General features: G+C 45.3%; 1 protein-coding gene across 4 annotated transcripts in view; it reads left to right on the top strand.

Annotated features, from left to right (window-relative positions):
• The window catches only part of GRHL1 (grainyhead like transcription factor 1), a 47,208-nt gene extending 36,422 nt beyond the window's left edge, over positions 1 to 10,786 (top strand). For 3 of the 4 annotated variants that reach the window (XM_038132048.1, XM_038132047.1, XM_038132045.1), the window contains exons 11-16: positions 1,810 to 1,949; positions 2,826 to 2,863; positions 2,963 to 3,051; positions 4,835 to 4,920; positions 6,476 to 6,540; positions 7,695 to 7,854. In XM_038132048.1, the coding sequence (XP_037987976.1) occupies positions 1,810 to 1,949; positions 2,826 to 2,863; positions 2,963 to 3,051; positions 4,835 to 4,920; positions 6,476 to 6,540; positions 7,695 to 7,809 (533 nt within the window). In that variant the 3' untranslated portion in view covers positions 7,810 to 7,854. Of the gene's footprint in view, positions 1 to 1,809; positions 1,950 to 2,825; positions 2,864 to 2,962; positions 3,052 to 4,834; positions 4,921 to 6,475; positions 6,541 to 7,694; positions 7,855 to 9,559 lie in introns of those variants that run through there. The other variant, XM_038132046.1, reaches the window with a different exon arrangement.
• The last annotated feature ends 2,671 nt before the right edge of the window (positions 10,787 to 13,457 follow it).

The raw sequence follows: 13,457 nt of genomic DNA, 5'->3' as shown, positions 1-13,457 counted from the left end.
CTCAGCCCTATGCTCACTCTTCTAGAGCAAAGTGGTCCTTAGCAAGTAATTTCAAAGTTTCTGCATGTGTGAAGTGTGTGGAGACCTCAGCACCATAGTAGGTAAAGGATGAGGAGTTTCTTCCTGCTGAGCATCTTCCTTTAGCTGCTGCAGATGACAGATCCTGTGTTTGGATGGCTGATTATTCAGCAGCAGAGCTGCTTAGAGGAAGATCTGTCTCCCTGTTCCTCGTTGGCACGGGGCAGGCGCGTGCTCTCGCTTGCTGTGCTGTTAACAGCCCGACTGGTTCAGCCAGCACGCACCTCTCAGCTCGCCGGGCAGGATTTTCCTGACGCAGCAGGAACAGGCTGCTGGAGCAGCTTCAGAAGATAGTGCTGAAGGGAACCCATTTGCTCAAGGGAAGTTGTGGAAAGGGCTGGGTTTTTGGTTTCTTTCGAGGTACATCACAAGAGGCAGGTTTAGCACACTGTTAGCGTTTCACAAACGCAGCAGCCCCAGCGGCTCCCAAAAGATTTCTGAGTGCAGCCCTTTGCATCATGGCTGGAAAGGCAAGGCAGGATCAGTATGCATTTCCCAGGATCTTATGATTTGACAAAAGCTGCTTTCCAATGTTAATTTTCCAGGCTTGGACTTAGCCCTATGTGATCCTTATTTTCCTGGAAAGTATGATCTTTGGCTTTTAAGTTCTTATGGGAAGTTTTTGATTCCTTGAAGCTGTTACACTTGAAGCTGGTTTTGATTCCATGAGCTGTTATGCTCACCTCCAGGATCACAAATGCCATGTATACATGAACTGTTCAACAGCAGAAGCAGTTGGTGGCTTTTGGGCAAAGTTACTTCTATAGAAATTGAGCAATCTTAAAAAAAAAAAAATCTGTTTTGCAAGTAGAAAATAGTGTATTTTCTACTGAGGACATGAGAAATGGTTTTGTTTGAAAAATATTTATTTTGATTGCACTTGGTTTGACCTCAGATGGATATGTTTCCACCTGGTAAAATAAAGTCTTCAGCTGTGACAGTTTGATATGAATGTGTCTGAAATGTGGTTTAAGGCACCTTCTGCCTCAATTTCTCCTCAGAGGGTCTTTGTGGATGAAGTCTGCCCTCTTGGTGGGTTGTGTCGCATCAGGTGGTACACTGTGAGAGCCCAAGGGCTCTGTGAGAGATGGATCTTGGGGGAATGGACTAGGGGCTGACACCCTGAGGTGACTATGATGAACATTGGGAGGAACTAGAATGTGAAACTTGGAAGTGTGGAATCAAAATGTAACTTTAAATGTAACAACTTGCACAAACCAGTATTTGTACTACCTCTGTAGTATAGTGCTACTGTGGTGCTGTCTCTTTAAGATGCTCCCAACTGGGGACACACAAGTTGTCCCTTTGTCTTCTTTGTATTCTCCTGGCCTAGGAACACCAGCAAGCTTTTGAGGGACTGGAGAGGGAGAAGATGGGGCAGGGACTGATTTTTGCCGTCTGTTTGGATGGCTGACTTGGTACATGGAAGACCTCGGTTCCTGTCTTGGGCTGATGCCACATTATTGTCCATCCTAATTAATACCTAAACAAAGTCGAGCCGCTCAGTTGGAGAGGTGGAGAAAGCTTTGACTGCTCTGTGGAACAAGCACTCAGGGCCCAGGCCCTCAACTGAGAGGGAGACAACCCAAGCTCAAACTCCTTTACCACAGGAGCTTTTTGCTGTGACCCTGACTGCAGAATACCTTTGTTCAAAAGTGTATGTACCTTTTAAATGATGTAGGGCCCCATCAGGGCCTTCAGTATCCTCGATCCCGATCTTTGTTTCCACAGTTTCTGATGTCAAAGTGCCCATGCTTCCCTCACACAAACGTACCGACATCACCATCTTCAAGCCCTTCATGGACCTCGACACTCAGCCTGTCCTGTTCATCCCTGATGTTCACTTTGCTAACCTGCAGCGTGGGGCTCACGTGAGTAAAGCTCATGGGTGTGGGGATGAAGAGGCTCTGAGATGTTTTTGCAAAAGGCCTGGCATGCTGTGTGTGTGTACGTACATATGAAATGTCAGACTGCATCAGTGCTGTAATCAAATACAGACTGAGTCTCATGTGGGCAAGAAATGTTGCTCCGAGATACATTGGCTGAAGTTAACTGGGGGTCTTTGACCATCAAATTATTTTCCTATCAAATCCAGTTTCTGGCAACCTGAAAGGATTTTTCCATTGCATGAAGTGCAGGGTGGTTTTTTCTTGTAGCATCCCTTGGGATCCTGGTGTGCTGTTGTGCAGCACAGACTCCTCCAGATGCCTGCTGCAGGGTGAAAATCTACCCTGTGGAACTGGCATGTGTGTCAGCTCTGTGATCCACTGCCAGAGTGCCCTGCCTCAGTGTTCCTGGGAAGTTCCAGCTTGCAAGAAACAAGAAGGGAAAAAATTAAGTGTGCAACCAGGTTTCAAAATCTGGAACTTTGCTGTTCCAGGAGTTCTGCCAAGCTCTAACATAATCTAAACCTTACTTTTTAAGAGCATTGCCTGAGCTCCTAGCAAAGGATGGAGAATAAACTTGTATCCATAAGGCTGACATTCATGCATGTATTTCTACAAAGGCCCTAGTGCTGGGTTTTGTCAGAGTATTCTACACCAGTCCAGGAAGGAAGCTGGTTAGCTTCTTTTTGTTCCTGTCTCTCACTTGAGATCCTTTATTGCTTTTTATGAGAAAAGGTAAAGAAGATGTTTACTGGCTTTTGGAGCCCAAGAGTCATTTGACTTAGCATTGAAACGTTATAAGAGAAAATTAGTTCTAGTTCTGGATGAAATATTCACAAAATCTCCCCTTTGTTTTTAAAGGTCCTTCCTGTTGCTTCAGAAGAACTAGAGGGTGAAAGGTAAGAGCTGCCCTTCAACCTCCTGACTCCTTGCCCTCAAACAGAGGGATAAGTCCCTGTATTTGTACCACTGCTAACTTTTTGCCCTGTCAATGACAGCTCCAACCTGAAGAGAGGAGCTTATATTGGTGAAGAGGACTTTATTGCTACTCCAAATAAGATGGCCAGAATAGAAGAGCCAAAACGAGGTATTTTCTTCTTTCAGAGACTGAATTTTTGGAGTATTTATACATCATGATAGGTAGAGCCTTCTGAGGTTCAAGAATTTTTTAATTCATATTGACGTATACTTCAGACTGATTTTTCTGGCTTTGAGTAGTGACAGTTCATGTATCAAGATATGGTTCAGCTCTGCAAATATTTTATATTGTTAGATTTTCTGGGGGTTTATGCCAACTCAAACAGTAATGGGGTGTGAACCTATAAGGAAAGAGTCAAGATAAGGTGAGCCAGTATCATTACCAGTATCAAGCCAGTATGATTACCAGTATCCCTAATGGACTGGGGCAGAGAATTCATCATGTAATCTGCTACAAAATACTTGGGAAATCTCCTCCAGGACTTCAAGCAATGAACACCAGGAACTGGTTCTGGGTATAAAACTGTTGCATCTTTCATGGTGCCAGGAAATTGGATGATCACCTCTGAAAGCCAAGCTAAGAGAATATTCAGCTGATTTTTAACTGAGTTTCATTCTTGGCAATTTCATGTTGCTGTGGTGTTGTGGAAGGAGATGAGAGGTCCCTTTGGGGTGTTGGAGGTTGTGTACCTGATTGATGGTAGTTCTGTTTGGAAGGACCACAGCAAAGCTCAAAGTATTAAACCTCTGAAGAAAGCAAATGCTAAGTCAAGCAAGTCTGACCATAATGGGGCTGCGCTTCTGCAGTCTGGATGAACTAGTAAGGAAGGATGAATTTTATTGAAGGAAATCAGGCTTCTTGTTTTTTCATGTTGCTGCATGCCATAAAACAAGCCCCATGAGATTCTCTCTCCTTTGGCTGACTGTCATCTGACCTGTGCTGTAACTGAGACTATGTGTCCTGTCTTCCTTTCTCAAATCTACAGTCCTCCCTTTTTAAAACTGCCTTTAACAGGCAAATTGGGAAATTCATCGAGGTGCTGCGCTGTCCTGAGTTCACCTTGTTCCATTAGAAATGCCAGTAATTGTTCCATGTTGCAGGTGTGTCAAAGCTGTGCCTGATGAACCCTTGCAAACAATCCAGGCTGCAATACCTGGTCATTAGAAGATAGATTAAAGACAGCAAAGCTGTTAAAGTCCAAGCTTTCTTGCTCTCCTGGCTAATTCCTCAGCCTTAATGCAGTTTTTAATGAGGCTGATGTTACATGCAATGAGTCTGTGCTAGCCTGAGGACGCTGGGGATGCTCTCCTAATTGGGGTTCTTGCTCTTTCATTCCCCTCCTAGAGGAGACCAAGCCTGCATTGTATGTCAGCTCTGCTGGTAAGAGTTTTTACTGAAACACAGCAAGGGGCAGGGAGAAAGATGAGACAGCATAGGAAGAGCACAGAACTGTACAAATAAATTATTTAAAAATTAGGAGGTGGCCAGGATGGCTTCACCTGCTGTGATAGCATCTGTCAAATTATGTGATTGTGGAAAGTCTTACGGCAAATGACTGAGATATGGAGGAGTCTCAAAGATTTGTGTTTTGTGTTCCTCCTTTATTTGTTTCAAATATGACCTTTTTTCTAATAATAGAATAAAGAAAATGTGGAGGTATTTTGACAATAAAGATGCTTGAGCATACAGTGGGTTTATGTGCAAGAAGTAAGTTTTGAGCTAACCCAGCAGTGTGTGTTTGTGCTACAGGCTTAAATGTATATTGAATGTATGTATGTCTGTTTCTTCATAAGGTCCTCAGTGGATGTCCCTGTGTGCTTAGCCACTGTGGGATACAGATTTTTCCCGAGGAGCAATTGCACAGTTAATTCCTCTCCAAATTGCTTTCCAGTGTTGCTGTATGTGCGAAAAGAGTCAGAGGAAGTCTTTGATGCACTTATGTTGAAGACACCATCTCTGAAAGGCCTCATGGAAGCGGTAAGTAATGAGGTTGGTTTGTAGAAGAAGCCCTGGCTACCCAGTCCTTACACACTGTCCAGTCACAGGAGTCAGACTTGCAGTCACAGCTTGTGTCCACACATTTCTGCTCTTCTGGATAAGAAGAATAAGGAAGATTTCCTTTCAATAACATGCAAATAATGCTTTAATTTATTGTTAAGGGAATTCAGGAAGCTTGTCTTTTAAGTACCTTACCCCACAGGATGTAAGAAGCCTTTCTGAAGATCCAGGTCTGTCAAACTTGATGATTGAATGTTCCTCTTACCAGAGATGGTACTTTTGCTAGGAGATGGAGTGATTTTCAGAGTGTATCCAGTGGCTTGGGTTTGTTTCAGCCTTTCCAAACCATGTTTGGGGCCCTCCACTGCCCTTTCACAAGCTGGTAATGCAGAGCTGCAAGTCCCAGCTTCTGTGTGTTGCTGAACACTTTTTATATATCTGTGCACACATGTGTGAAATTGCTCTCTGCTGCTTGACTTCCAAAATAGCCTTCCACTCTCCCTGCTGCTGCAGAGCAAGGGAAGTGCAGAGCTTAAGTCCAAGGAATGGTGTGAAATTTGGCATGAGCTCAGAACTGACATTTGTCTGTCTCTTTCTGTGACTAATGCCTCTGCTCAGGGAACAGGGGCTTTGGGGATGTGCAGACAGGTCTGGCCATTAACTTTTGGTTGTAGAGATAGTTCTGTAACCAGAATCTTTGTCTTCCTGGCTGTGAGGCTTTGCCAGCTGGAGGGTGGGGGCTAATGGAGAGAAGGATTGAAGGCTGTGAAGTCCTCCCTTACCCCATGGTCCTGAAGTGAAGCTGCACCTCTGTTGTTTCACTTGGATTTCTTAAGGCATGGAACCAAGTGCTCACAGCTGTAGCTTGGGGGAAACTCCCTGTACATTTCCATGTCAAAGCAGTGTCTTGGTTTGGTACTTACTGTGGTGGGATAGAGCAGTTTGCCAGAGTAAACCAGGCTTAGGTTACTGACCTCACGACTTTCTGAAGGTTGTGCAGTGAAGTGCCATGGTCAGTGGCTGTGGCTCCACACTGATGTCACCCTGCTGGGGAAGGAGAATGTTTCTCATCACCTCATGCCCTTAGCAGCAGAGGTCCTCTCTCTGGTGCTATTTTCTTCTTTCAGCCACTGTCATGACTAGTTTTCACTTGATCCCTCTTGCACTAAATTTAAAAATGGTTTTTAGTATACTAAGAGAACAGAGAGCCAAGAGAGCCTGAGAGTCAGGGTGTGGAGTGGGCTTTAAGTGGGTGGGCTTTTGAGTATAGGGGCAGGAGGTTGCTGTATGAGAAGTAAGAAGTAAGGTTCAAACATGGTTACATTTTTTGCACAGAAGTTAGCTAAATGCAGAGAAGGGGTTCTGATCTGTGGACTGACGCTATAGTTTGGGATTTAGTGTTGCCTTATAGGGCAGAGCAGTTGTCCTCATTTGCAGGCTTTTTGTTGTGATTGTTCCTTTCTGTAAAATAGGAAGCGAAAGACAATGACAGCAGTCTTCTTGCTTCACCAATCATTGCTTTCTTTTGTTCTAGATATCTGACAAGTATGATGTTCCTTTTGATAAAATAGGAAAAATCTTCAAAAAATGTAAAAAAGGGTGAGTATGTACCTGTGCAGTAACTGCTTAAGAATAGGAACACCTTTTTCAAACCTGTGGGCAGATCTGCTGTATAATTCCTCCATGCACTGCAGATATGTGAATGCCATTTGCTGTTATGTGCGTGTGCACACAAGTACACGCATTTCAGTATCATCCCCAGAGCTGAAGACTATAGGAAGGGTCCTATAGAAATATGTAGTCTGGCTTCCTGGGTAAAATACAAGTCATTGAACCTCTCTGAGCTAATTGTTATTTGAACTAGAGTTGATCACGTCAGAGGAAGAAGAGTTCAGTTTGTTAAAAGACTCCCAATGATGAAGAACCTCTTTCAACCCATGTTAAATTGTTCCAGTGGTGATTTGGCTTACTATATTTGCATTTGTCTACAATTACTGAACCCTGGTTGTATTTTTGTGGGCTAAATTGAAGAGAACTTAGTTGTGAAGTGTCTGTTTCTCCCAGAGGCCATACTTAATCTTTTTGTTTTGCAACATAAGTAATTGAGTTTCTGAACATTGTCTGCTTTTGTTTTATCTTTTAATTTCTCAGTAATTTTCTTGGATTGTCTGTAAGTGGTTGTCAGTTTGTTGTCTCAGCCCCTTCTCCTTCTAGCCAGAAAATTACACCCTTCCAGGGTTGTGCTTTCATAGCAGAATTACCCTACCAGAACAGCTGCAAAAAGCTTAAAATTGTGATATCTTAACCACTGCTAAGCACAGCTTTGTGTGTGTGTGTGCACACAAACACACAGGTATTGACCTTTCTGGCAAATGAAAGAAGTGGCCAAGCATGGGTGGTTTCTTCCCTGCAAGCTCTGGAGGGTTTTGTGCTGATAGTTTATAACTGACAAGCAAACCCATTCAGAGCCCCAGGTGCCTGCAGCTTCAGAAGGATTCTGCTGGTTCCAAGATCTCTCTCCCTCCCTGGTCCAGGAGCCACATTTAATCCTTCCATTCACATCCTGAGAAGTGTGTCTGCCAGCCTTGATGGCAGGGTTGGGTCAGAACAGCCAGATCTGCTCTGGGAAGCAATGAGTCAGAGAGAGATGAGCAGGATCTTGTGTTACCCTTAGATAGTCCAGGCTTTTTTAGGTTTGAGAGTGCCTTTGGAATTTAGAACCGTAAAATACCTGATCTGTTTTGTTTTTCCAGAATTCTGGTCAACATGGACGATAACATTGTGAAACACTATTCTAATGAAGATACCTTCCAGCTGCAGATTGAAGAGGTTGGAGGATCTTACAAGCTGACTTTGACTGAGATCTAAGATCACAGATCACTGTGGATTTTAAACAAAGGTCTCAAGTGAACATTTTCCCATAATTCAGTATGTTGGGCAAAACACTAATCACCTCCAGAAGAAAGCCAGATGTTTGATTTGTTCTGGGGAGCAGAGCAGTGGTTTTGCTTAATACATTTGCGTTTGTGTTCTTGCTCATGATCTTATTTGCACTTGAAATGGGCAAGCAAGGATTGGAAATTAAGTGGAGAGCATGTATATATTTTTACTAGTGTATAAACCACTAGTAGCTATGGGAGGGGAAATCTCCAGTAAGGTGGCCTTTTAGACTGGTGATGTCTTATTTATCTTTTTAGTAACCATGTTTGAGCCTGTTATCAGCTAATACCATTTTACTGGACTGTTTTCTGCTAGGGAGAGCTGCAAATCCACTAATTGATATTAGTAGGAGTTGCATGCAGGTTGGAGAAAAGTCTATAATGTTTACTTGTGACCAGGGCAGACTGTTGAAATCACTTGTGTCATTTGGGGGGAATGTAAAACTGCCTTGCTTATGAAGAACTCGCCTTAGTAACTGTGTGAACTCTCATCAGATGAAGCTATATTGTATATAAGTGCAATATATTTTTGAAGGTTTGTAAATGTGTACATATAAGCAATATATAATATATATAAAATATGGTGTTCTGTATATACCGTGAATATATGCAATGAAGCCCATCTAAAAGGATGCCATATACAGAGAAAACATATTTAACATAGATATTTAAAAATGGACAAACCCTTATCATGCACCAAAGGTGAGCACACGTTTGTACATTCATAGAAGGCACAAGAGACCTGCTTGTTAAACATGGATCTTCCTATGTAGAAGGAAAAAGATACCAGCTCTCTCCTAAATCCTCATGCACAGGCAGGTGATGGAAGTCCTGGTTTCTGTCATGAACTGCCACTAAGTCCTGAAACAGCTGGGTACTGCTGTCCTGGGAGGCGATTTGGGCCAAGTCTGAGAGCTGGTTCACAGGAGGAGCTGGACAGATGCAGTTCTCTTGAAGTCTCGTGTTTGGGGGTCAGGAAGAAGGTCTTCTCAAGGGTGGATTTTTTTCTGTAGCAGTGTACTTTAGACTCAGCTGGATGCTCCCTGCACCAGCAGCTCAGGCTGGATGAACCCATGGGCTAGAGGAGCCACCTTGCAAGGCCTAGGATGTCAACAGCTGGAAATGCACAGGCAAGGCTTTTGAGAGAGGAAGGTGCCAAAATGGCTCAGCAGGCCAAGTGTTAGCGGGGAGTAGGGCCTCCAAGTGGGTTATGCATTCTTGGTGTCTGTACATGCCATGGACCTGCTGCTGAGCTGGAGAGACCCAGTGGGCACAGCAGGCATCCTGAGCCCCAGCTGGGAGTGCCAGACACCTCCAAACAGTACTGCCCTGTGCTATTTACTCATTTGTGTGTGTGTGCTTATGAAGGAAAGGCACTCTGGTTAATAGCAAGTGAAAGAGGAGCACTTAAAGGGCAGCACTAAGGCAAAAACCTCGGTTACGTAGTGAGCAGATGAACATGAGTGCCAGGTCCGGTGTCAGAGCTTTAGTTAGGGATCTGGGTATTGAAAGAGGTTTGTAACATTTTCAGACAGTACAAAGCTGCACATACCTCACCTAGGACATGAAGGTCAACCTGGAAAGACTGGATAAATAGTCCTGAAAAGTAGCATATGATTTTACTTAATAATTAATGATTCTACTTAATGGTTAACAAATTGTAACCTACTATTGTTTAGCTCTGTCATGGTGTTGTTTGGAAGAGGAAGGCAAATGCCACGTTGAGTTGATCAACAGGAGCATGACCTGAAGAGAGAAAATTTCTTCCATGCAAGACATAGGAGACCTCCCCCCTTTGGCTCTGCTTGGCACCGCCAAGGTCTCCACTGGAGCACGGACCACGCGGTCCTTCGGCCAAAGCTCATGGCTTCTGAGGAGGAAGGCCTGCGTGATCTGGCTGGTGAGGGGTCATGTTCAGATGGGATTATTGACCCATGGACATGTCCTCCCTCTCCATGGCAAGCACAGGGAGTAGTGGATGTAAATCACTGGATTTCAGGCTGGGTGTTGAGGCAGTTTTCTCTAGTGAGAAGAGCAGGTTGCCCATAGAGGCAGTGGTTTGGCATCAAAGGTCTTCAGAGCCAGGCTGAGCAAAGGTATCTTTGGACTGTCACAGGTGTAATTGATTCTCCCTTGGTGGTGAGTCCAGGTGACGACTTGAATTCCCTCCCCACATTCTTTTTTAATGATTTATATAAAGTACAGTATTTTGGAATTTGTATTTCGATCAATCCTGAGCTGGTTCATTCCATTCCCCCCTCTATTCCCCCCTCCTTCCTTCTCCTCTTTTGTTGATGGACCCCAGCAGAGGGTTGGTGATGCTCTGGGCACTGCATCCTCCCCTCGAGCAAACTCACACAGATGCATCTGTGACTGGGGGCATGTTGTCAGAACACGTGGGCTGGAGGCTGAAGCGGAGAGGCTGATGTGCAGCACGATGCTGAACATGGCCCACAGCTGCCAGCCTGTACAGGAATGCCCCTCCAGCAGAGCAGCCACGGGACTCGTGCCCAGCCAGCACCAGCCTCCTGCTTGGGCTTCCCTTCAGCAGTCACGGGAATCGTTCTACTATGGCAAGGGAATTTTTTTAAAAAACCTGATATATAGAATACATATATATATTTACACATTTTTATTGAAAGTGGAAGTTTTATTACGGAAACTTGGTCTAGGGTCAGGGAAGTAGATTTAGAATCTCCATAGAGGTAAGATTGACATGAATGTTATTTCTTTTTACTGCTTAATGAAGTATGTGAACTAAATCTGACGATTGTTTTCCACTATAAGATATTCTGGGACACGGGTCTTATAACAGTAGCAGCAATGTCATGTATGTTTTATGAAACTGATTTTTTTTTTGTTTTGCCTGCTGTTTTTTAATTGAAAATGTATTTTAAACCAAGCTATTAAATTTTATATGTTCATTTCTAATGAGGAGTCTTCTATATAAGAAATGCATCTGCTCTTATCCCTTCAATTTTCCTCTGACACGGAATCTATGAAAGCCTGGTGATTGTTTCCTCACTTCTCCTTACAAAAGAAAATAATCCCAGTGCCAGCCTTGCTGTTGTTATTCCCACAGAAGAAATGGCAGCTCCATTCTCACTCCCTGCTTTATTCCAGCTGACCTTGTTCAGTTCAGTGTGTGGGGAAGCTGCAGCATTTGCTTCCACAGGACCTTTTCCTTGGGCAGGAGAGCAGAACATCCATGGGTAAGTTCAGGTGTGTAGGGGGACCACTAGTGAAGCTGCCAGCATTGACTTGCCCAAGCTGAAAACAAAATTCACGCTAACAGCTCCAGGATAATCCTAGTGCCATGGTATCTGGAGTGGTGTTCACCTCCTCTTTTTCACTCTCAGAAAATGTCTCAACAAGCTTTTGCTGTAGCTGGCTCCCAGCCCCTGCAGCAGTTGCTGTCCTGGAGCGGCTCCTGTGCCGGCATCTTCCCAGCCACTGGGCTTGTGTCAACATGCTGGGGCTGGGTGGGGAGCAGCGTGGGTGGCAGAAGATTTCTGAGCTAGGAAAAGGCCAGGAAAACTACTTATTTCCTTATTCATTTGTAGGTCTTGTGCAGGCTCTGCTCACAGGGTTTGTCCCAGATGCAGGAAGATGCTGCAGTGTGTCATGACTGGGGATGCACCAGTGCTGGGGGGTGCCCTGTGTCATCTCCACCTGAGTCTATGCTTGCTGGAAGACTGGGCCGGGTTGTGTCCCCATACCACACAGCTGATGTGTGGCCATCTCACAGCAAACCTCAGCATGATACAGGATCTGCACCAGTGCTGACTGAGAAACAGCTGCTCCCCCTCTTCCCTGGCCTTGTGGTACCACCATTTTCCTCAGCCTTCACATGGTGTGTGTGGATGTCTGTGCCAGCACTCCCTCCTCCTCCTGACACCCTTCAGCCCTTTTCTATTCAAGTGAGTTTAGAGGAAGTGAAGGTGAACCTCTAAAGATGCAGCCCTGAGTTCCCAAGGTAGGGAGCCTTACATGGAACTCAGTGCTTCTTCCTGGGGCATGACTTGGGGCTCTGATAGTGAAAACATTTAGTTAGGCTTTTAAGATCTGACCTCTTTTTGTATGGGAAAGCTGAATTCTGCATCAGTCTCCAGCTTCTTGATGGAACTTTGTCAAACTAGGGTTTGTAAGAGCACCAAGCTTTGATGCTCCTCAATTTGGTTTGTATTTTAGATCACTGGACCCATTATTGCAATTGAATTATTAAATATTAGGCAATATTTAGATTGATCTAATATATGAGTTCTCAGAACTTGTTTAGCTGCTTGTCCTTGGCCTATCCTTCCATACCGCTGGAAACATTTGCATAGTTCACAATGCTGCAGAAGGAATATTTGGCTTTTTTCCCCCCTTGGCTAGTGTCAGTAGCTGTGCGGTTGGGGTGGTTGTGGGGTTTTTGGCACATCCCGCAGGTTCTTATTCCTGCAGGGCAGTGCTGCCCTGCCCCATCCGTCCGTGTGCCCGTGCAAGCAGCTCTGGATGGCTGGTGTGCCCTCTGGCCCAAGCAGGATTTATTCTGTCATGGCCACCCTGCAGGCTGCAGATGCATGTGCCAATAGCAGCCGGTGCCCAGTGTCAACAGCACTGAATTTGTGTGTTCCTGCTGCAGAACTGGTCACCTCAGGTGGCATCCCGAGCCTAGAGCTGGCCTGCAGGTCACTCACCACCACTGCAGTTTGGGAAGCATGCGACAGGCAGAGGAAAGCCTGGCTGCAGCTCTGATGAGTGGAACACAGAGGAAAAGTGTTTGGGTGTCTTGGGGATTTGATAGCTGGAGGAGAGAGAGCCCTGGGCTCAGGGATTCCAGCAGTGAGGGATGGTGGAGCATCCTGTGCCGGTGGCTGCTGCCACCAGGCTGAAAAAGACAGTGGGAACTGGAGTGAAATTCAGAGAGGGTGAAGTGGCATGGGGAAAAGCAAATGGAGTCCTGTGGTTCCTCAGCACCAGAGAAATCAAGTCCCTCGATTCCTCAGTGTCCAGCAGGAGAGGAGGGCTAGATGGAGCCTCAGCCAGGCAGTGCTGGCCCTGCCAACCTGTTGAATCTGTTCTTCCAACTTCTGAGCTTGCTGGTTTGGGTTGAGTAGGGCGCTGTCCTGCTGCCACTGCCCAGGAGTTTGGATTGAGCCAACCTGCTTGCTCCAGCCATCAGAACATGCCCAGACAGAGCCCAGTCCTGGCCTGGAGAGGCAGGCCTGGAGCAGCTGCTGTCTGCAGGGACCACTGGGAGCGATGCTGAGCCCTGCTCAGGGGGTGACAGCTGTCTGGGATAAGGGAGTGCAGGGATTGGCACTGGCTCTGCCAGACAGTGGTGCCAGTGGCATAAGGAGGGGTTGTTGCCAGTGCTTGGTTTGATGATGCTTGTAACCTTGTCATGATAAGGCTTCCTTGATTTTTTTCCTAAATAATTACATGAGCTATTAATAAGTAAATAAAGGAAAAGTGATCACACAGTGGTCAGCTTTGCAGGTCATGCTTCCACAGCTTCTTCTCACTTGAAATGCTTTGAGCCTGTCAGCCAGTGCTCACCAGGCATTTTTGGGGAGCAGCAGTGCTGGGTCC

Source organism: Motacilla alba, chromosome 3, assembly GCF_015832195.1.
Source record: "Motacilla alba alba isolate MOTALB_02 chromosome 3, Motacilla_alba_V1.0_pri, whole genome shotgun sequence".
In the NCBI taxonomy this organism is placed as follows: domain Eukaryota; kingdom Metazoa; phylum Chordata; class Aves; order Passeriformes; family Motacillidae; genus Motacilla; species Motacilla alba.
The sequence above is the reverse complement of the archived record's forward strand: the minus strand, read 5'-3'. Positions and strand labels throughout refer to the sequence as shown.